Here is a 17,050-nt window from a genome sequence, read left to right as displayed (position 1 = left end):
ATCGTTTTATGATGTCTTCGTCTTTTTATTTAATGTATTGATGTCCTTGTCTATTGCATGTTCTTTTTATTTGTTTATGTGTTGTGCTGCTTTTGCTGTGATGTATTTTGCTTTTTCTTTTGATGTAAAGTGCACCGAGACACCTCGGTGTGATTCTGCACTGTAAAAATCAATAAACTTGAACATAAACTTAAATACAGAGTAAACAAACTAACATAAAAAAACAGGATGCCTTTTCTGTTGATACATACTGCCGGTTTGTCTGGGGTGTGCAAAAAAACAAATCTAGGACACGTATGCACGCACGGCACGCACGCACTGCACACAAAGCCACCTGGGTGATGAACCAGCCACCCCAGGTTGCAAACAATCTCTGTTGTCATCAGAGTCTGGCCCAGTGTCTGGGGGCTCATCGACAGACAAAGATAAACTAGGGAGCATTAGGCTGTGGAGCAACGTGCCAAGTCCAGGCCTCTCCTCTCCTCTCAGCTGGCCTGTTGTCACACACACAGTGCAAAGTGAGTTTAACCACATCGGTGGAACTACAGCTACAGCTACCAGAATGGCCCTGAGTCGAAAATAAACGGGCAGTTCCAAAGTTGAGGCCCCAAACGAAAGCACCAACTGAAACAGGAGATAATCCCCTGGATTATTGACATTGCTAAGAGATCCTTAGAAACCTTAAGATTTCACAGTGCCGTAACCCACAACAACAGATTATTCACAAACGTCCCATGTTAGGGCCGCAAAAAAAGCTGAAATGCCGAAATGCCGTATGCACAAAATATACACACATACAATGCACACATGCATTTAACATAACATAGTTTACAATACACACATAAACTGAACATACTGTGAACTCTGTGACAGACAAATAAAACAGACGTGTAGACATTGGACAGACATTGTAAAACAGTGTTCACACTCTCCCTCACACACACTCATACACACACACACACACACACACACACACACAGCCAGACACAGACAGACACACACACACACACACACACACACACACACACAGTTTACAAGAACATTATCAAAGAACGGTGCTTTGCGACTGCATTTTTAAAGGTATCTATCCTTGAGAAAAAAAAAAAACTATGTTGCAAAATAGGAAGTCCCCTGGGAGTCAGGCACTGTAACATGAATGTGTTTACCGGTACTTACCAAACACCTCTAGGTAACTCTCCTTCTCACCTACTAGTCCTTCTGTCCTCTCTCCCTCCTCTGTCACTCTGTTGTGTTGGTTAGGGCAGAGGCGTCACCCTTCCTTTAAACGCTCAGATGTCTGTCCTCCACATCTGTAGATGGAGGGAGGGAGAGGGAGGAGAGAATGAGAGCAAGAGAATATAAGGACAGACTAAGGAAGACAGAAGGAGGTATTCTGGGATAAGTATATGCCGAGAGTGAAAGGAGAGCAGACCGGAGGGAGTGAAGTAGTGAGAGCGAGTGAGAGAGAAGGTAGGGAGAGAGAGAGAGAGAGAGAGAGAGAGAGAGAGAGAGAGAGAGAGAGAGAGAGAGAGAGAGAGAGAGAGACAGAGAGAGACAGAGAGAGAGAGAGAGAGAGAGAGAGAGAGAGAGAGAGAGAGAGAGAGAGGGGAAGACAACGAGAGAGAGAGAGCAGACACAGAATCTATTACATTAGTAGCACACTATGGCCCACTGCGCTAAGCTCCTTAGGAAACGCTAACCTGATTTTAGGCCCAGAAATGAGAAGAGAAAAAAAATAAAGCTGCAGCTGGAAAGAGGACAGGGAGCATAGCTGATGGAATCATTGACGCACTACCTCCACCACTATCCCAATACACTGGGCCGGGCCAACCACAGCAAGGGGTGTGTCTTTGAAAAACAGAGAAATAGAGTTGTGTGTTTGTGTGTGAAAGAGACAAAAAGAGAGAGAAATGATCAAGTACGGTAATTTTGTGATACAACATAGAATAGTGGGATAAGATAGGAAGAATGTGTATGTGTGTGTGTGTGTGTGTGTGTGTGTGTGTGTGTGTGTGTGTGTGTGTGTGTGTGTGTGTGTGTGTGCGTGTGTGTGCGTGTAGGTGTGTGTGTGTGCCGGTGCGTGTCTTAAGCACTTGGGAAAAGCCCTGAGCTCCGAACCGTTAATAACCTGAAACTCTGGGCTGAGCATAAAGTTCACTGCCCCAGGGCGTCATCAAGGCTTCTCTTTACCACACCATTTCCCACCTCATCTGCAGAGTGTTATGACTTCACTTCTACAGGTGTGTCAAATTGAAATGTACTCTCATCTAGCTGAGCAGGAAATACAAGTGCTCAGTATTTACATGACTATGCGTCTGCCACCCAGAACTTTTGCAGCTATGATCTTTGGGATGTGATAAAGCAGTTTGGTCAACCCCCCCTTTATATCATAAATGATCATCATAAATGATATAAAGCCTATGGTGTACTGGGGTTTCTCATGGTTTCAAGCCCAGCCTCAGGGTCTCCTTTTAGAGGCGAGAGTATGAAGGCACAAGCGATATCAGATGGGTCAATCTGGGTTTGGATTTATCTCTCTTTTCCTCCCCTCCCTGTCGTTTGGTCTCTGGACAGTTTGCTGAACAGCTTTGGGCCAAAAATACACATCTGCGTTGGCCTCTGGGGTCATCCTTAAATCCCAATCTCTTTTACCAGGGTTCAGATGGGACATCTGGTCCACTTCCAACATTCCATATTCAGCATTGAACAGTGCCAGTCCCACTGCCTATATAATGAGATTTATAGCATTAAATACATTAGATAACATTTAATACAGTACCCTCCTTTGTACAGTGGGCATTATAGTCATAGTTAACCCTATGACTGTCGTCTGCCATCACAGAATGTCACAGAATGACAGTAAATAGCACAAATCTATCAAACTGTCCTGTATTTCCGATTCAAGATTCTACATTTTCCATGCAGTTTTATGTTCAATGGTCGATTTGACAATTGGCACACAATCAAGGATGCTTATTAATTCAGTAGGGTTTGTAGTCAACTTCATAAACAGAAACAACAGAAACCTAATTTCCCAGTCTCCTTATATAGTGCCCTTGCATAAATAATGGGACAGTTTGGATTTGAAATCAAACAATTACTATGAGTAGAGATCAAGGGTATTTGTGTACATGTTGGTTTCACCATTCATTCCTTTTAGCAAATTGTAACCTGACCTAAAACTTGTGGTTTGCACCTTGCAGTGAAGCCTCTGTTGTTCGGCTGGTCACGTATTCGGCGTATGGTAATCTCTGACACATTCACGCCTACCTCCTGAAGACTGTTCCTGATATGTGGGACATTTTTTTTCTTCATTATGATGAGCATTCTTCTGTCATACATTGTAGTACTCTTCCATAGCCTACCAGCCTGTTTGCGCTTGCTGAACTCACAAATGATTTTCTTCTTTTTAATGATGTTCCAAATTGTTGCTTTTAGCTAGCCTTAAGCCTAGGGTTTGGCTATGTTTCAGATTTTTCCGTTTTTTTTCCCAGCCTAATAATGGCTTAATTTCTGTGTAATTTCATTGACACCTCTTTGGTTCTCATGTTGAGATGACATCAATAGCAGGCTTCAAAGGCAAATGCAAAGCCTATACTCAATACAAGACATTGTCAACTCTCTTAAGCCTGCACAAATGATGTGCTGGAACACACCTAACTAGCCAGAAACCTCTTTCAAGCCAATTGTCCTATTATTTCTTGTGCCCTAAATAGGGGGATTATCTATACAAAGTGTTGTCATTTCTAAATGGTTAAACCAATATGTGCACACATAGCATCAAATAAAATATGAAAATCTCTACTTTAACCTCATTGTAATTGTTTGATTTAAAATCCAAATTGTTCGAGTATAGAGTCAAAAGAACCGAAAATGGTTCACTGTCCCATTACTTACGCAGGGCACTTTGAAGAGGAACAGAGAAAGGACAAATTAATACTCAGTCCTCCTTCTGATCTGAGTCAAAAATAACGGATTCATCTGCCAAAGATTTGGTGATTTCCATGGGATTATAATTTCCTGGGCACGGAATGTCGATGAGCACCCCGCATATAGAGATTAAGGGCGATTATAGATAGATTTTAATCTGATCCCTGGGGGGAGTTCATGAGGGCGTTTCGTTTAAACAAATGTTCACTAATGTATACTGGCAGAGAAACTATACACTTACTATAGGATCTACGCACCCCCATTAAAACCTTATTTATTGGCTATTTATGAACGCATTACTGCTTTTGTTACAGTACGGCCATAATTGCATATCTATTTATCTCTTAAAATGAGACTAAATTAAAAAATCTCTTCCATAACAAAAAAAAGACTTTAGTTATTGAGATCAAAGTCTAGCTAGACTCACCTTGCTAAAAAGCCACATCTGGCCAAACTCAATATAACACGTGCATAGCATGCGGATGACGACTATTTTGTATAAGGCACGGTTTTGGATACAAAATCAGCAATTCAATACTTAAATGAAAATCTAGTTATTATACTTACCAAACCTGTGCGGCTCTCTTGTTAGCGAGGAACTGTCATGTTTCCTATTATTCTGGAGCGTTGTCTGTCTCGGAGTTCAGTGTTCAGAAGTGGATGCTGTGTGTTGGTCTGGGATGCTGTGTGTTGTGGCACGGCAGGTAGGCTGGCACCGCGAGTGCGCACGACCACTGTCCCATATGTAGGTTTACTATTCGGACCAGGGGATTTTGACCCTTAACCAACGTACTAAAACATAACACGCACATACACACATTCTAAGGACTCCTAAAATTACAGAAGGTATTACTCCAGTCCTTACTATTGAATCTTTACCGTTAACCTGAGGGTATGAGGCTCTAGTTAATGTTCATTCTAAGATTAAACGACCTGCAGTATCCACCAGATGGAGCCATAATGCTTCGATAAACTGATAAGAGTGCCTATCATTTTTTCCAGATATAGGCCTACCCTTCCAATGTTTTTTTGACAAATTCAAAATAATGAAATACTGTATTTGCATACTTTTATTGTAAAACATTGTAAAGATACATTAAATGACATAATTGTGAGCCATATAATACATATATTTCCCTATCAACCCATGTTTGGATCCACCATCCACCATTCAGGTCCAAGTTATATAACAATGTCCCATGCACACAGAAACAGGACGCAGAGAGATTATATACAAGTAAAAAGCAACCTCTCCCAAACCGAAAATAATGAATATCAGACACACATATGCATATGTAAACCGTTACCATTCTCAATGTTTGGCATCTTAAGATGAAAGACGATCCTGTACAAATAACAAGGCACTCTGAAGGCAACATAATTATGCAGAGGGGGAGAAAGGGAGGAATAAAAATAGTTTTTTGAAAAACTAAAAAGAGAAAGAGAGGTACTCCAGTTCCACAGGTCTTTAAATTATAATGTCTTTGTATGTTTAGTGTGAAAGACGTCCACTGAGGTCTCCTGGCATTGCCTCAGGTCATAGTCACAGTACCCGATGGAGAAGCGGCCCTGGGGAAGGCATAAACAGTACAGAATAAATGCTACAGTATTCTATGACTATTATAACAACATGCCTCGGGGCGTACCAATCTGTCAGTGTTTGTGATTATGGAAAAAAAAGATTTAGAAATGAGAAAAACTGATGTATGACCGATGTCTTGCCTTGGGTTTCTTGAAGTAATCCAGTCCTCTTCCTATTTTGATAATCCAACCGTTGTCAAATCTAAGGGAGACACACATACCCACGTCTTTATCCTGACCTCTGAGCAACCAACCCGTATAAAATAAAGATGAACAAAGATAGTGAGATAAGCCCAATACAAAGATAGTGAGATACGGTAAGCCCAATACAAAGCCACTGACCCAAGCCTTTAGCCACAAATGATTTCTCTTGAAGTGGAGTGATGGGTGAAAAGGGTGACTGAGTTTGACAATTGTCCAGGATGTGTATTCTGGGTGTGTGGACATTGAATTCTAGCAGCATGGCTGGGTACCTGTTTATGTATTCCACACTACACCACAGAGGGTAGTGGTGGCCTAGTGGATAGTGGGCAGTGAGTTGGACTGACGATCAGAAGGTCATGAGTTCAAATCCCACCTGGGAACACCACCACTAAATTACTCCAGGGAGACTGTGCTAGTAATCTCTAACTGTAAGTCACTTTGGATAAAAGCGATCTGCAAATGTAAATAGGACATTGGTGTCTTGTCAATATTACACTGACTAAATAAGGAGGCTACAGTTTGAGTGGGCTGTATCTGGTATGGGTTTCCAGGATGGGGGTTTGACAGTAGCTGTACCTGATCTCCCTGTCGTGGATGGTGGAGGAGTAGCGCAGGTCCAGACTAACCCCCTGGGTCTCCAGACTCTGTTGGAGCTCCGCCAGAGCGTTGACCTGCTGGGAGGAGCTGCCCCCCTGCAGAACAGACAGACCCATCAGTAAAACAGATACATATCAAAGAGAGAATATAGACAAGAAAAATATTTAATAGATGGGTCTGTTCTGCCTTGTTAAATTAGACAGCTTTCTGTCTATACTTTAACCTTCATGCTAGGCAACGGAAAAACAAGACAAGGGAGCAGCAAATAGGAACACATTCGGATAAATCTCTAGGTCTAAGCCGCCTACCTCATCCTGAGAGGTCAGGAGGTGGATCTTTTTCACTTTGCAGGAAGCTTTCAGCAGCATCTCACAGAACCTCAGAAAGTTATACAACTATAGGGGAGAGGAACAGGTAGTAGTCAGGGCCATTTCACTGCACTCCTAACCACACATACTGTATGTGTAGTTTTTAAATGTGTTGAAAATATGCTGAGAGATGAGATGCAAGATAGTGGAATCTAAAGCATAGGCACATTACCTGGTGTATGTGTCGTATGTAAGGGTCCTCCACCCAGACTTCAGTGAGGCCCTCGTTGATATAAGGCTTGAAAAGAGCCTCATAACTGTATCCCGTAGCGTTCTCCGCTATCCTTATCTGCTCATGGTACTTCCCCTCTGAGAAGGAGAGGAAAGGGGGGTGGGAGAAGACAGAACAGAAACAGGAAGAGGAGAAACAGCAGGTGTTTTAAACGTAAATCATCAATTTCACAACATAGCATTCCATCATGACATGGACTGAACCTCTGTTCGTTACCTTCTTTCAGTTGGTTCACATGGACTTTAATCTGCTCTGCTCTTTCCATGTAGCCCTTTATTTTCGTCCGGTAGTGGACTTTCTTTGAGTCATCTTTCACAGCTGTGGACAGATTGACAGATCTATAAAGTTCTATTTAAGTGTGTGTGTGTGTGTGTGTGTGTGTGTGTGTGTGTGTGTGTGTGTGTGTGTGTGTGTGTGTGTGTGTGTGTGTGTGTGTGTGTGTGTGTGTGTGTGTGTGTGTGTGTGTGTGTCTCTGTGTGTGTGTGTGTGTGTGTGTGTGTGTGTGTGTGTGTGTGTGTGTGTGTGTGTGTGTCTCTGTGTGTCTCTGTGTGTCTCTGTGTGTGTGTGTCTCTGTGTGTCTGTCACCTTTCAGCACGTCCATCAGTAGCTGGATCCCCTCCTGGTAGCATACAAGGGATTCCTGGAAGCGCGTGCTCTGGTCCAACTCTACGGCTCGCTTGAGGACGGAGATGGCGGAGGTCTCCATACCTGGTACGTGATTCTGGGTCATGATTTGACCTGGTCAAGGTGGACTTGACTGAGATTCTGGGAGACCCACACTGTCAAATATTGTCAATCTGTGAATATTAATCCTGGCCCTACAAAGAATACAGCAGACAGGCTGCAGCACTTCGTGTACACCTGTAGCCGATACAATTATTTTTCTTTTCTTTTTTAAAAACAATTTTTAAAAAGCTGACAAAGCTATCTAGCTACTCATCATTGACAGTTCTAAAAACAGCACAAATGCACCCAGGAACCATCTTTAAGTTCGTATGATCGCGTCCAAAATATCCATGCTTACAGTATTATGTAAGACTAATAAGCGAGGGTTAACATACCGTGTATCATAAGTTAAATCGTATACAAAAAAATAATAATCTAATATTCTCTGTTGAGCACTTGAGGTTCTTCCTTACACACACAGAGGTACGCTGTAATAATAATTCCCCAAGGGAACAAACACACGGAAGGTGTTCAACTCACTGTAACATCCCTTGGCTTAAGATACTCCAATGGAATCTAATTAAAATTGAATCCTAATAATATAGAAATGTACATTTAAAATATATATATATATTTTCTTGTCGATTCTAATTTAACTCAACGAAAAGAACGACAACATGTAATAGGAACCAAACAAGCAAAGCATCGTGTGACTACGGTATTGTTTAGAAGGGACTCCATCCTACTTCCGCCAGGAGATGTCATACGAATAAAACGTGAAAAATTGCGATCGTAGACCTCTGTGTAGGGGGTCATTAGTAAACATGTTATTGATATGATAGATATGATAGACACAGTTACACCTCGATACATACATTCAGTAGAAACCTCCACATTTACGCATGAGCTGCTTTATACCGTAGCTGGATAACCTTGGGCTTGGCGTCTGCATGCGTTTCATCTCATCCTGCTTCCAATCCAGCCTGTCAACATGACAACAATGATCTGTCGTTCCGTCCACATCCCTTCTCTCGCAGCTGCCAAGGTCAGTTTACTTTCTTTCTAAAAAACGATGTAGGTATGACTGCAGTTGGAAACTACTATTCAACCACAAGTTACTGGTGGGATCAGTTGACAGTCTTTGGTTGCATTTGCATCTGATACAGTTTGTTAGACTTGCCATCATTGTAATCAAGTGCAATACTGAAATACAACTGTGAACATTTCAAACCTGCAAACTGCGACACTTTAAATGAATGTGCAATAATACTATGTGCAATATGACAACCCTAGGGTACATAAGGTTCAGAGATAGGAAATGTTAGGATATTTATAGCATAGCATAGAGTACAGCACAGTGTTTTATTTGTATAGTATAGTATAGTATAGTGGATAGTGTACATAGCCTTTATTTATGTAAACCAGCTCTTTTCCCTTCTTGTTTTTAGTATTTTTTTCCTAGCACCAGGGGAGCCCCCCATCCTAAATTTCGTTGTATGGTACCTGTACTGTATTAATGACAATAAAGACCATTCATTCATTCATTCATCAACAGGACTTGCCATCAACAGGACCACCCTCCTTATATCCCTCTTAGAATACAATCTCTTCATCTTGTATTAATATCTGCCTTGTACTTTCTTGCAGACGTTGACAGAAGCTACGACGTTGCCTTGGTTCATTCCTTTTCGCAGTAAAGTTACGAGAGCACGGATTCCTCCTGAGGTATGTATGGGGGGAAGCTTAAACACTGTGTGCTTCTTTACAAGAGTAATCACATTTTGATCGTCTGACTGTTGATCGTTGTCTAACATAAATAACAATGTGGAACCTCATTGATGAATGGTCTCAACTTCTTACTATATACTTCTTATAATATACTTTATATGATATGATATACTAATATACGTCTCTCTCCGTGTGCCTGCAGGTATTCACGGAGAGGTCCAAAGAGCATGAGAAGTATGGAGGGGACCCAGACCAGCCCCATAAACTGCACATAGTTACCAGGGTGAAGAGTACCATACGCCGGCCCTACTGGGAGAAGAAGTTGATAGAGAACCTAGGCCTGAAAAAGGTACGGCTCATATCCATTTTGACAAATAGTGTCTACCGCAAATGACTGGAAAAGACTAGAGAAAACTGGATTTGGATAGGTGTGGTCCTTTTCTTCTTCTCCCTTTGGGTATTTCTAAAGTTCACGTGGCTCTGTTCAGTTCTTGGTCAAGTGGTGAAGTTATGATGATGATTCTGGTTGCACTAATGTTCTCCTCTGTTCCCTCTCTACTTAGGCGTATGTACCTGTTATTCACAAGAACACACTTTCAGTCAACAACCAGCTGAAATACATCAAGCATCTGGTGAAGTAAGTCTGCATAGTATGCTGCAGGTTGCAATATGACTCAACTCGTCCATCCGCTTGTTAAGTCTGACGTCAAAAGTGACGTTTAGCCATTTCCGAGTCCAAACCAGAAATTCCCTCCACCAGAGTACCTGTGAACTACAGCGGTAGAATGACAGTTTAATCGTTTTTTAGACTCGGATCTATTCATACAACAAGGGACACAACACTTTCCCGTTTTCTCCATATTGTCAGGGTATTTGAGCCTCGGAAAAGCGCTATATAAATATAATTTATTATTATTATTATTTCTGCATTTCGAAGACAGCGCCTCAGCCAACGTTGGACCCGGAAACACGTCACCACTTAACAAGCGGATAGGTGCACGATTTGTGATCATTGCTGTCCATCAAGGGATGTTGGTGGAGGTAGAAATCAGGACAGGTTCATTGTAATGCATGGAATGGCATCAAACTTGTGATATGCTGATTCCATTCCATGCATTACAGAGCCCATCCTCTGATTTCTACCTGTGTATGACTGACATTGAATTGATGACTCACTGACATCATAATGAAATCCTTAGTTCTGTGCTATCATCATTGTAAGACACCGAATCGTAGCATTGCTGATTTCTTTTCCCCTGTGCCTCTGTTCAGGATTCAGCCTCTGAAGCTTCCCCATGGTCTCCCTGCTGAGGAAGACATGGCTGAGACCTACCTGAACAGCCGTGGGGAGCTGATTGTTCGACATCTCCTCAAACCTGTAGAGCCGAAGGCGATCGAGTCCTAGCCCCTTCACTAAGTCAATGTTGAATAGCCCAGGTCATGATTCACTGGTCTTATCAGGCTAAACTAGTATCAGCCATGCTTCCAAGCCTCTGAAGAAGTAGAATGGCAGTGAAATACCTTGTTTTCTCAAGACCTGGATTGCAGATGTCTTCGGATCTCCCCGCTTTGTATTGTCTTTCTTTTGATTAAAACATATATATGGCCAACGACTTGATTTAGTATCTAATGTTGGCAGGATGCATGGTAGGACCTTAGATACATCTATGGCAAGTTGCAGTCACATCCGAATCTCAGTATGATGAAAAAAAAAGTTTACCAAGGGCCAGTGATAATCGGTTTCTTTTATTAATTAAGATAAAGCACATTTTTATAGAAAAACTCCAAAATCTGTACTACTGTCACACTGAGGAGACTGGAAGAAGAATGTGGATGGTGGTTCTGGGATGCAGCTCGTGTCCTTGGCACTTGTTTGTTGCCCATGAACAGCTGGGTGATGAGGTCTTCTCCCACTTTGATTCAACAAAGTCAACACCGATAAGATGCAGAGTTAGTTGCTGAAAAAGGTTTCTTAATGATCTCGGCATCAAGGTTGGTGTTAATTGAAAAGTCAATTTCGGAAATTGAACTCCTACGAGCAAAATCTGATGGAAAAAAATGACATGTCCAATCCAACTGACAGGAATAACAACACAATAATGTCCATGTAAACAATGTGTAACATTAACATGAAAAAAGTATTGTAATTGTATGAAAAACATCCAGTATGGAAGGTTCAAAACAACATTAAGGTGCCAATCAAGGAACAGTGATAGTTCAGTAGCTCAGAGAAAGACAATTGATGAAAAATATGATTTCTATGATGCCAGTTTGAAGAAGAAAACAATAGACCTGTGTTAGACAGTAAATGTATATTCAAATATGATCAGTAATAAAGTCAACACAAAAAAACAGCTGTAAAACTTTAAAGAAATTAACAATTATTAAAAACTTTTCACAAAGGGATAAATAAGACTGACGGATGAGAAACAGAACAGGGGGGATGACAGATGAGAAACAGAACAGGGGGATGTGACTGGTGAGGTAGCCCTATGAGAGAGAGGCAGGCCGAGTCTTCTAGTCGTCCTCAGAACCAGAGTCTGAATCATAACCTCTCCCTCTAATGGTCTTCTTCTCCACCTTGGTGAACTTTGAACCAGACTTGTGTCCCAGTGTAGGAGGTTCCATGAGGTTACCACTAGGGAAATAGACAGGAGAAGGTTGTGCATTGAGATTTTGGAGATTGCATAACACAGTTGATGTTGGCACAAAAAAAAACTAAGTGCTAAAGTGTATGATCAGGCGAGTGTGGGTGAGATAATCCGTCATTTTACCTGTAGGTAATTATTTCACTGCAGCCCAGTCTCCACTCCAGCATCTCTGTGGGGAACTCGTCTGTGTTTCCGAGGTCTCCAAAGCCCACCACATAGTCCTTCGTCTTCCCGTCTTTCACCAGAGCCAGGGTGGGAATGACCTTGATGCGGAGCCTCTCTGTCAAGAACGGCGCTTTATCCACATTCAACTTAAGGAACTTCGTCTCCAGGTGCTTCTTGGCCAGAATAGCCAGGTGTTTGTCCACAATTTTGCATCTTAAGAACGGGGAGGAAAGAGGAGAGGGTTACTGTGATATGAAGCAGGTGACCTACGTCAGAGGATGGAAAATAAATAAATAAATAAAGAGTTGAGAACGGTTGCCTAGTGACCTACCTGAAGGTGGAATCTCTGTAGAAATGGCAGACCACGTTCTTGCTGTCCTTCACCTCTGGAAAGAAGTCTTTCTCACTAGCGATCTCCCTGTATTCCCCGTGTCCTTTAGACAGCCAGTCCTGAGGAAAGAACAGATCATATGCCATAAGTGATACAGATAGCATTAGGCTAAGGGTTCAAGCAACTTGAATGGCTGTGTGTGTAACCAGGCCAGCTCAGTACAATCTCAGCTCTGGTTCCGTAGTGTGATTAGGTTAGACGTGTTCTGGCTGTTGCTCTATCCTCTTTCCAAATATTATCAGAGTTTTGTTCTCATTACAACATATCGCACCGTATATGGTTTATGACAGACTACTTAGAAAGAGCAAAACGGTCTCTGAACTGTGACATATCAAACAGCTTGCTGACCACATTGATAACAATTGTGGTCATGAACAGTGCACTGCATTCAGTCTCTGAATGTGGCTACTGTTCTGCGTCATACCTTCTAGCTGTTCACGAGTGACGGCACGATAAAGCATCTTATTGTAGAGAAGGAATCTTTCTAGCCGCACAAGTCTTGCTCAATGCAAATCGTCTAGCAAACCCTTGAACCGACGTTGTGTATAGAGATCTAACTGAGGTTCCTGCACCAAGTAAATACATGTTTATCAGCTGTGGTGCTTACCTCAAAAAAAAACTCTTCCATCACTCAATAGAGAGAAAGGGTGCACTGCACACACAGAATTCTGCCAGCCCAGAAGTTTCAGCTGCTGCTGTTTACTCTGGATGTAGCCCAGCCTGAGGATCACTCCTCCTCCACCTCCAACCTACCTGCTTTTGTTTCTGGGATTTCTTGAGGGCCTCCATCCGCCTCTCCTTCAGCCTGTCCAGGTCGTCCTCGTCCATGCGCTCCAGTTTGCCCAGCTCTGCATCCAACTGTTCCTCCACCATCCTGGCTGACTGCAGCACTTGATGCTCCACGGCCTTTGCCATGACTTCCATTGATTGACTCGCCATGATGATGAAGTCACTCTCAGACTGTGGGGAGCAAAAGAGAAGAGCGTTGAAACAGGGCAGGAGGAGGGTGGTTAAGGGAGCGAATGGAGAGTAAATTCAAGCGTTGCACTGAATGGCGTTGCTTTCTGCTGTGTGTGTGTGTGTGTGTGTGTGTGTGTGTGTGTGTGTGTGTGTGTGTGTGTGTGTGTGTGTGTGTGTGCGCACACACCATCCTAAGGCATGTTTAGATGTAGAGTATGTTATGTAAACTCCTTTTATAGCCAATATCAATTTAAGATGTTAGCACAAGCTATCACATGCATACCCCTAACAAGATTCGTGGACACCATACCAATAGTACCGGTAAGCTAAGTGGATGGTAACCATAGGAACGACACACCCAAATTAAGGAATCTAAATAGATAGCCTAACTCCTCTCTAGAGATCAAATATAAATAGCTGCCTGTGCTTCGAGATGAATCTATAGATAGATAGCGTTTTTTATTTTATTTTTTTTACAAAAAATCCATTAGGGCTAATGTCGCACACTGACACACACTGCTGTTAGAGCATCTGGACAACGGACCGTAACGTAATAGTCCTGCTTAGCTAGGTGAACCAGAATAGCGAGCGAACTAACACGTTTAATTGGTTATAGAGCTACATACAAGTATCATTGGGTAATCAACGATGTGGCTAGGCCATCGCATCAAACCCTTGGGCCAGGTAGCTAGCTGACTAGCAAGTGCGTAGTCATAATCATTCAGTCGCTAACATTAGCTTGTTAGCTAGCTAGCTAGGTTCCAAAACAGACAAAGGATGCCCTCGATGCATACTTACTTACTCAGTCATAAAATGACAAGATAGTGCGAATAAACAAACAAAAAATGACATATGTTCTGACAGTGTCAATGAAAGCGATAGGTTGTGTTAGGCTTTAGTGTTCCATGTTAGCTAGCCAGGCAGCATGCTACTCACCAGACAGCGAAGCAGAGGCTGCGGGTGGAGAGGAAGCGTCTAGGGCGCGTTCAGGCTGGTAAAGGGGCGGTCCCCTCTACCGTTAAGCCACGCTCCAAAATAGACATTGTCCAATCATATCACAGCAAAAGTCACAACAGGCAGAAAACTCGGACAAACAACTCGCTAATGTCTGATGATGAAAAGCTTCTAGACGAAATATTCTTGTAATCTTAAAAAAAACATGTCTATTACTTGCTGTGGTAAATCAGAAATCTGAACTCCCGCCATTGTAAGTCATTGAATGTCATTCAGTCACTGTCAGTGAAGCTTTGTTTGTCTGTCGAGTTTTCAAAGGGGGCGTGGCTTAGCGATAGGCCCATTCCACTTACCTTGACACTTTAGGCTTAGGGTAATTCCTTACTTTATTCGGACAGTGTCATTATTCTAAATAGGCTACAAAACCTTACAGACACTCCAAGTATCAGAATCAGAATCCCTTTTATTACATCAATGTACGGATACAGAGTAATATTCTTGGGTTCAGGTTCTTCGGCATTGCCAAGTAAGGTAAATTTAACACATAGGCAGTGGCCTATTCTGAAAGATATTTGCATCATATTGTCTTACCAGGCGGCTAGAGCTACATTATATGTGGATAAACCAAAAAACATATATGGCGCTTGGATTTTTTCTTTACACAAAATCCAACTTTGTTCAAGCAACTTGAATGGCTGTGTGTGTAACCAGGGCCCTATTCCACGAAGCTCGATAAAGTTCTAAGCCTCAATAAAGTTTTAAGCCTCGAAAATGTTAGCTTGCGTTCGGTGCCATCAATGTGGCTCAAATAATTCGCTGCTTGGTTGAGCTCCTTCTGAGTCAGATATAACTAGCCTGGTCGCGACCAGGCTAAAACACAGGCTATAGTGAGACGCGCGTCGAAAAAGGCTCACAGGCGGAAACTACATCCCGAACGACAGTTCCTCCCTAGGAAATATTAGTTCCCACTTCACACGAGATAGATAGATTAGATAGTTTGACTGTGTGATAGATAGATAATTTGATATTTTGAAAGTGTGATCGATCGATAGATAGTTTGATTGTGTGATAGATAACTTGATATTTTGAAAGTGTGATAGATAGATCGATATATCAATAAAGAAAAGAGTGTAAAAAAAAAAGTAATTCTCTCAACTTGCATTGCCGTCTTCACAGCGGTCTGGCTGGCGTAGTGGTTAAGGCTGCGGACTCGAGTTCCAAAGGTTGCGAGTTCGAGACTTGACTAAGTCATTATTTTTTATTTTTTTTACATTTAACCGAAGATTTCATGCAAAGGTTTCAAACACCATTGTAATCGTGTCAGTTCTTGTAAATTAGCCTGCACCATAATTTTATAGCCTACATACTTTTTTAGATGAGATTTTAGATTAGATTCAGACAACGAAATGCAGTAAAAAGTGCGCCTGAAGAGGGATTTGAACCACCGATATAAAATGACGAATAAATCCTATGGCAGCGGTCGATACCACTAGGCCATTGTGGCGATATGACGGTTTGTAGCCTGCTGCTGATATCACCACAGTAGTAAATATTCATTTATTAAAATATGAACATATAACAATAACTGGGGCTAGTATGACCTACGCATTTAATCGGTCAGCAATTTCTTGCCAAACCATTTCCCTCGCCTTGTTAATTGCGGCAGTATTGCACTATTTTACATCTTATTTTTCCGTCTTCATAAAAAATCAATAATTCGGAATGCTGCGCAAATGTAGTACCCCTGCAGAGTGGAGTATCTTCATTTCGACAGATCGACTCTTCTGGGCTGCGTATGTCTGCGTGCACGCGCCCATATCGAAGATTTGTAAGCCTGTCTTCTGTGAACACTGATGACACAAGGCTGATCCTCATTCGAGGAATCACCTGAGGCTTGAAATCCAATCTCGAGTTCCCTGAGCGCCGCATTTATTTATAGCGCCGCTATACTGATCCACCTTTAGTGGAATGACCCCCAGGCCAGCTCAGAACAACCTCAGCTTAATCCACCTCCTCCCCCTCCTCCTTCCTCCCTGTCCGCCGATGACTTTGTCACCTACTTTGAAAAAAAGGTGGACGACATCAGCAGCACCTTTTTCCCCCCACCGCTCCCTCCTCCCACTAACAATGCTAACACTGTTCCCACTAACAATGCTAACACCCCTTCCAAACTCTCCCCTCGACACTCAATCTCTGGATTGTCATCTTTTTCCCCCCTCTCCCCCGATGAGATTCTCACACTTATCACATCAAAGCGGGCAACCACATGCCCTCTTGACCCCATCCCCTCCCCCCTTCTCCAATCCATTTCCGCCGACATCCTTCCTTACCTTACCACCCTAATCAACTCCTCCCTATCCACTGGATCTGTCCCAGCGGCCTTCAAAATAGCCAGAGTCAAGCCTCTCCTCAAGAAACCTACCCTTGACCCATCATCTGTCCACAATTACAGACCTGTATCCCTTCTCTCCTTCCCTTCCAAAACCCTTGAACGCGCGGCATCTAAACAACTGACTGACTATCTCCGGAAGATGGATCACTTAGACCCCCACCAATCCGGCTTCAAGGCTGGGCATTCCACTGAGACTGCGCTCCTTGCTGTCACGGAAGCCCTCCACTCTGC

At 42.5% G+C, this 17,050-nt stretch overlaps 4 protein-coding genes across 4 annotated transcripts in view; 2 read left to right on the top strand and 2 right to left on the bottom strand.

Moving 5' to 3' along the window:
• LOC308161513 (inosine-uridine preferring nucleoside hydrolase) overlaps window positions 1-17,050 on the top strand; it is a 101,862-nt gene that overhangs the window by 69,747 nt on the left and 15,065 nt on the right. The gene's annotated exons all lie outside the window — the stretch shown is intronic.
• On the bottom strand, window positions 5,077-7,642 carry mitd1 (MIT, microtubule interacting and transport, domain containing 1; the record flags this gene model as incomplete). Its single annotated transcript, XM_080537243.1, has 7 exons — window positions 5,077-5,499; window positions 5,653-5,713; window positions 6,292-6,404; window positions 6,621-6,707; window positions 6,853-6,989; window positions 7,129-7,230; window positions 7,498-7,642. 7 exons carry the CDS (start codon window positions 7,640-7,642, stop codon window positions 5,404-5,406), a joined length of 741 nt encoding a protein of 246 aa, XP_080393369.1. The 3' UTR covers window positions 5,077-5,403.
• Window positions 8,338-10,910, top strand: mrpl30 (mitochondrial ribosomal protein L30). Its single transcript, XM_080537312.1, has 5 exons — window positions 8,338-8,623; window positions 9,226-9,303; window positions 9,509-9,655; window positions 9,870-9,943; window positions 10,579-10,910. Exons 1-5 carry the CDS (start codon window positions 8,570-8,572, stop codon window positions 10,709-10,711), a joined length of 486 nt encoding a protein of 161 aa, XP_080393438.1. The 5' UTR covers window positions 8,338-8,569; the 3' UTR covers window positions 10,712-10,910.
• txndc9 (thioredoxin domain containing 9) lies at window positions 11,040-14,422 on the bottom strand. Its single transcript, XM_080537176.1, has 5 exons — window positions 14,410-14,422; window positions 13,267-13,473; window positions 12,454-12,572; window positions 12,081-12,335; window positions 11,040-11,944 (listed from the first exon to the last, which is right to left on the bottom strand). The coding sequence occupies exons 2-5, from the start codon at window positions 13,450-13,452 to the stop codon at window positions 11,824-11,826; spliced, it is 681 nt and encodes a 226-aa protein (XP_080393302.1). The 5' UTR covers window positions 13,453-13,473; window positions 14,410-14,422; the 3' UTR covers window positions 11,040-11,823.

Source organism: Nansenia antarctica (assembly GCF_963989245.1).
Source record: "Nansenia antarctica genome assembly, chromosome: 7".
NCBI classification, from domain to species: Eukaryota; Metazoa; Chordata; class Actinopteri; order Argentiniformes; family Microstomatidae; genus Nansenia; species Nansenia antarctica.
The sequence above is the reverse complement of the archived record's forward strand: the minus strand, read 5'-3'. Positions and strand labels throughout refer to the sequence as shown.

Coding starts and splice junctions, on each gene's coding strand:
- txndc9 (XM_080537176.1), bottom strand. CDS start 13,452: ATGGCGAGTCAATCAATGGAAGTCATGGCAAAGGCCGTGGAGCATCAA. Junction 12,573..13,266: donor AATCCCAGAAACAAAAGCAG/GTAGGTTGGAGG, acceptor TTCTTTCCTCAG/GACTGGCTGTCTAAAGGACA. Junction 11,945..12,080: donor AGTGAAATAATTACCTACAG/GTAAAATGACGG, acceptor CTATTTCCCTAG/TGGTAACCTCATGGAACCTC.
- mrpl30 (XM_080537312.1), top strand. CDS start 8,570: ATGACAACAATGATCTGTCGTTCCGTCCACATCCCTTCTCTCGCAGCT. Junction 8,624..9,225: donor CTTCTCTCGCAGCTGCCAAG/GTCAGTTTACTT, acceptor ACTTTCTTGCAG/ACGTTGACAGAAGCTACGAC. Junction 9,304..9,508: donor GAGCACGGATTCCTCCTGAG/GTATGTATGGGG, acceptor GTGTGCCTGCAG/GTATTCACGGAGAGGTCCAA.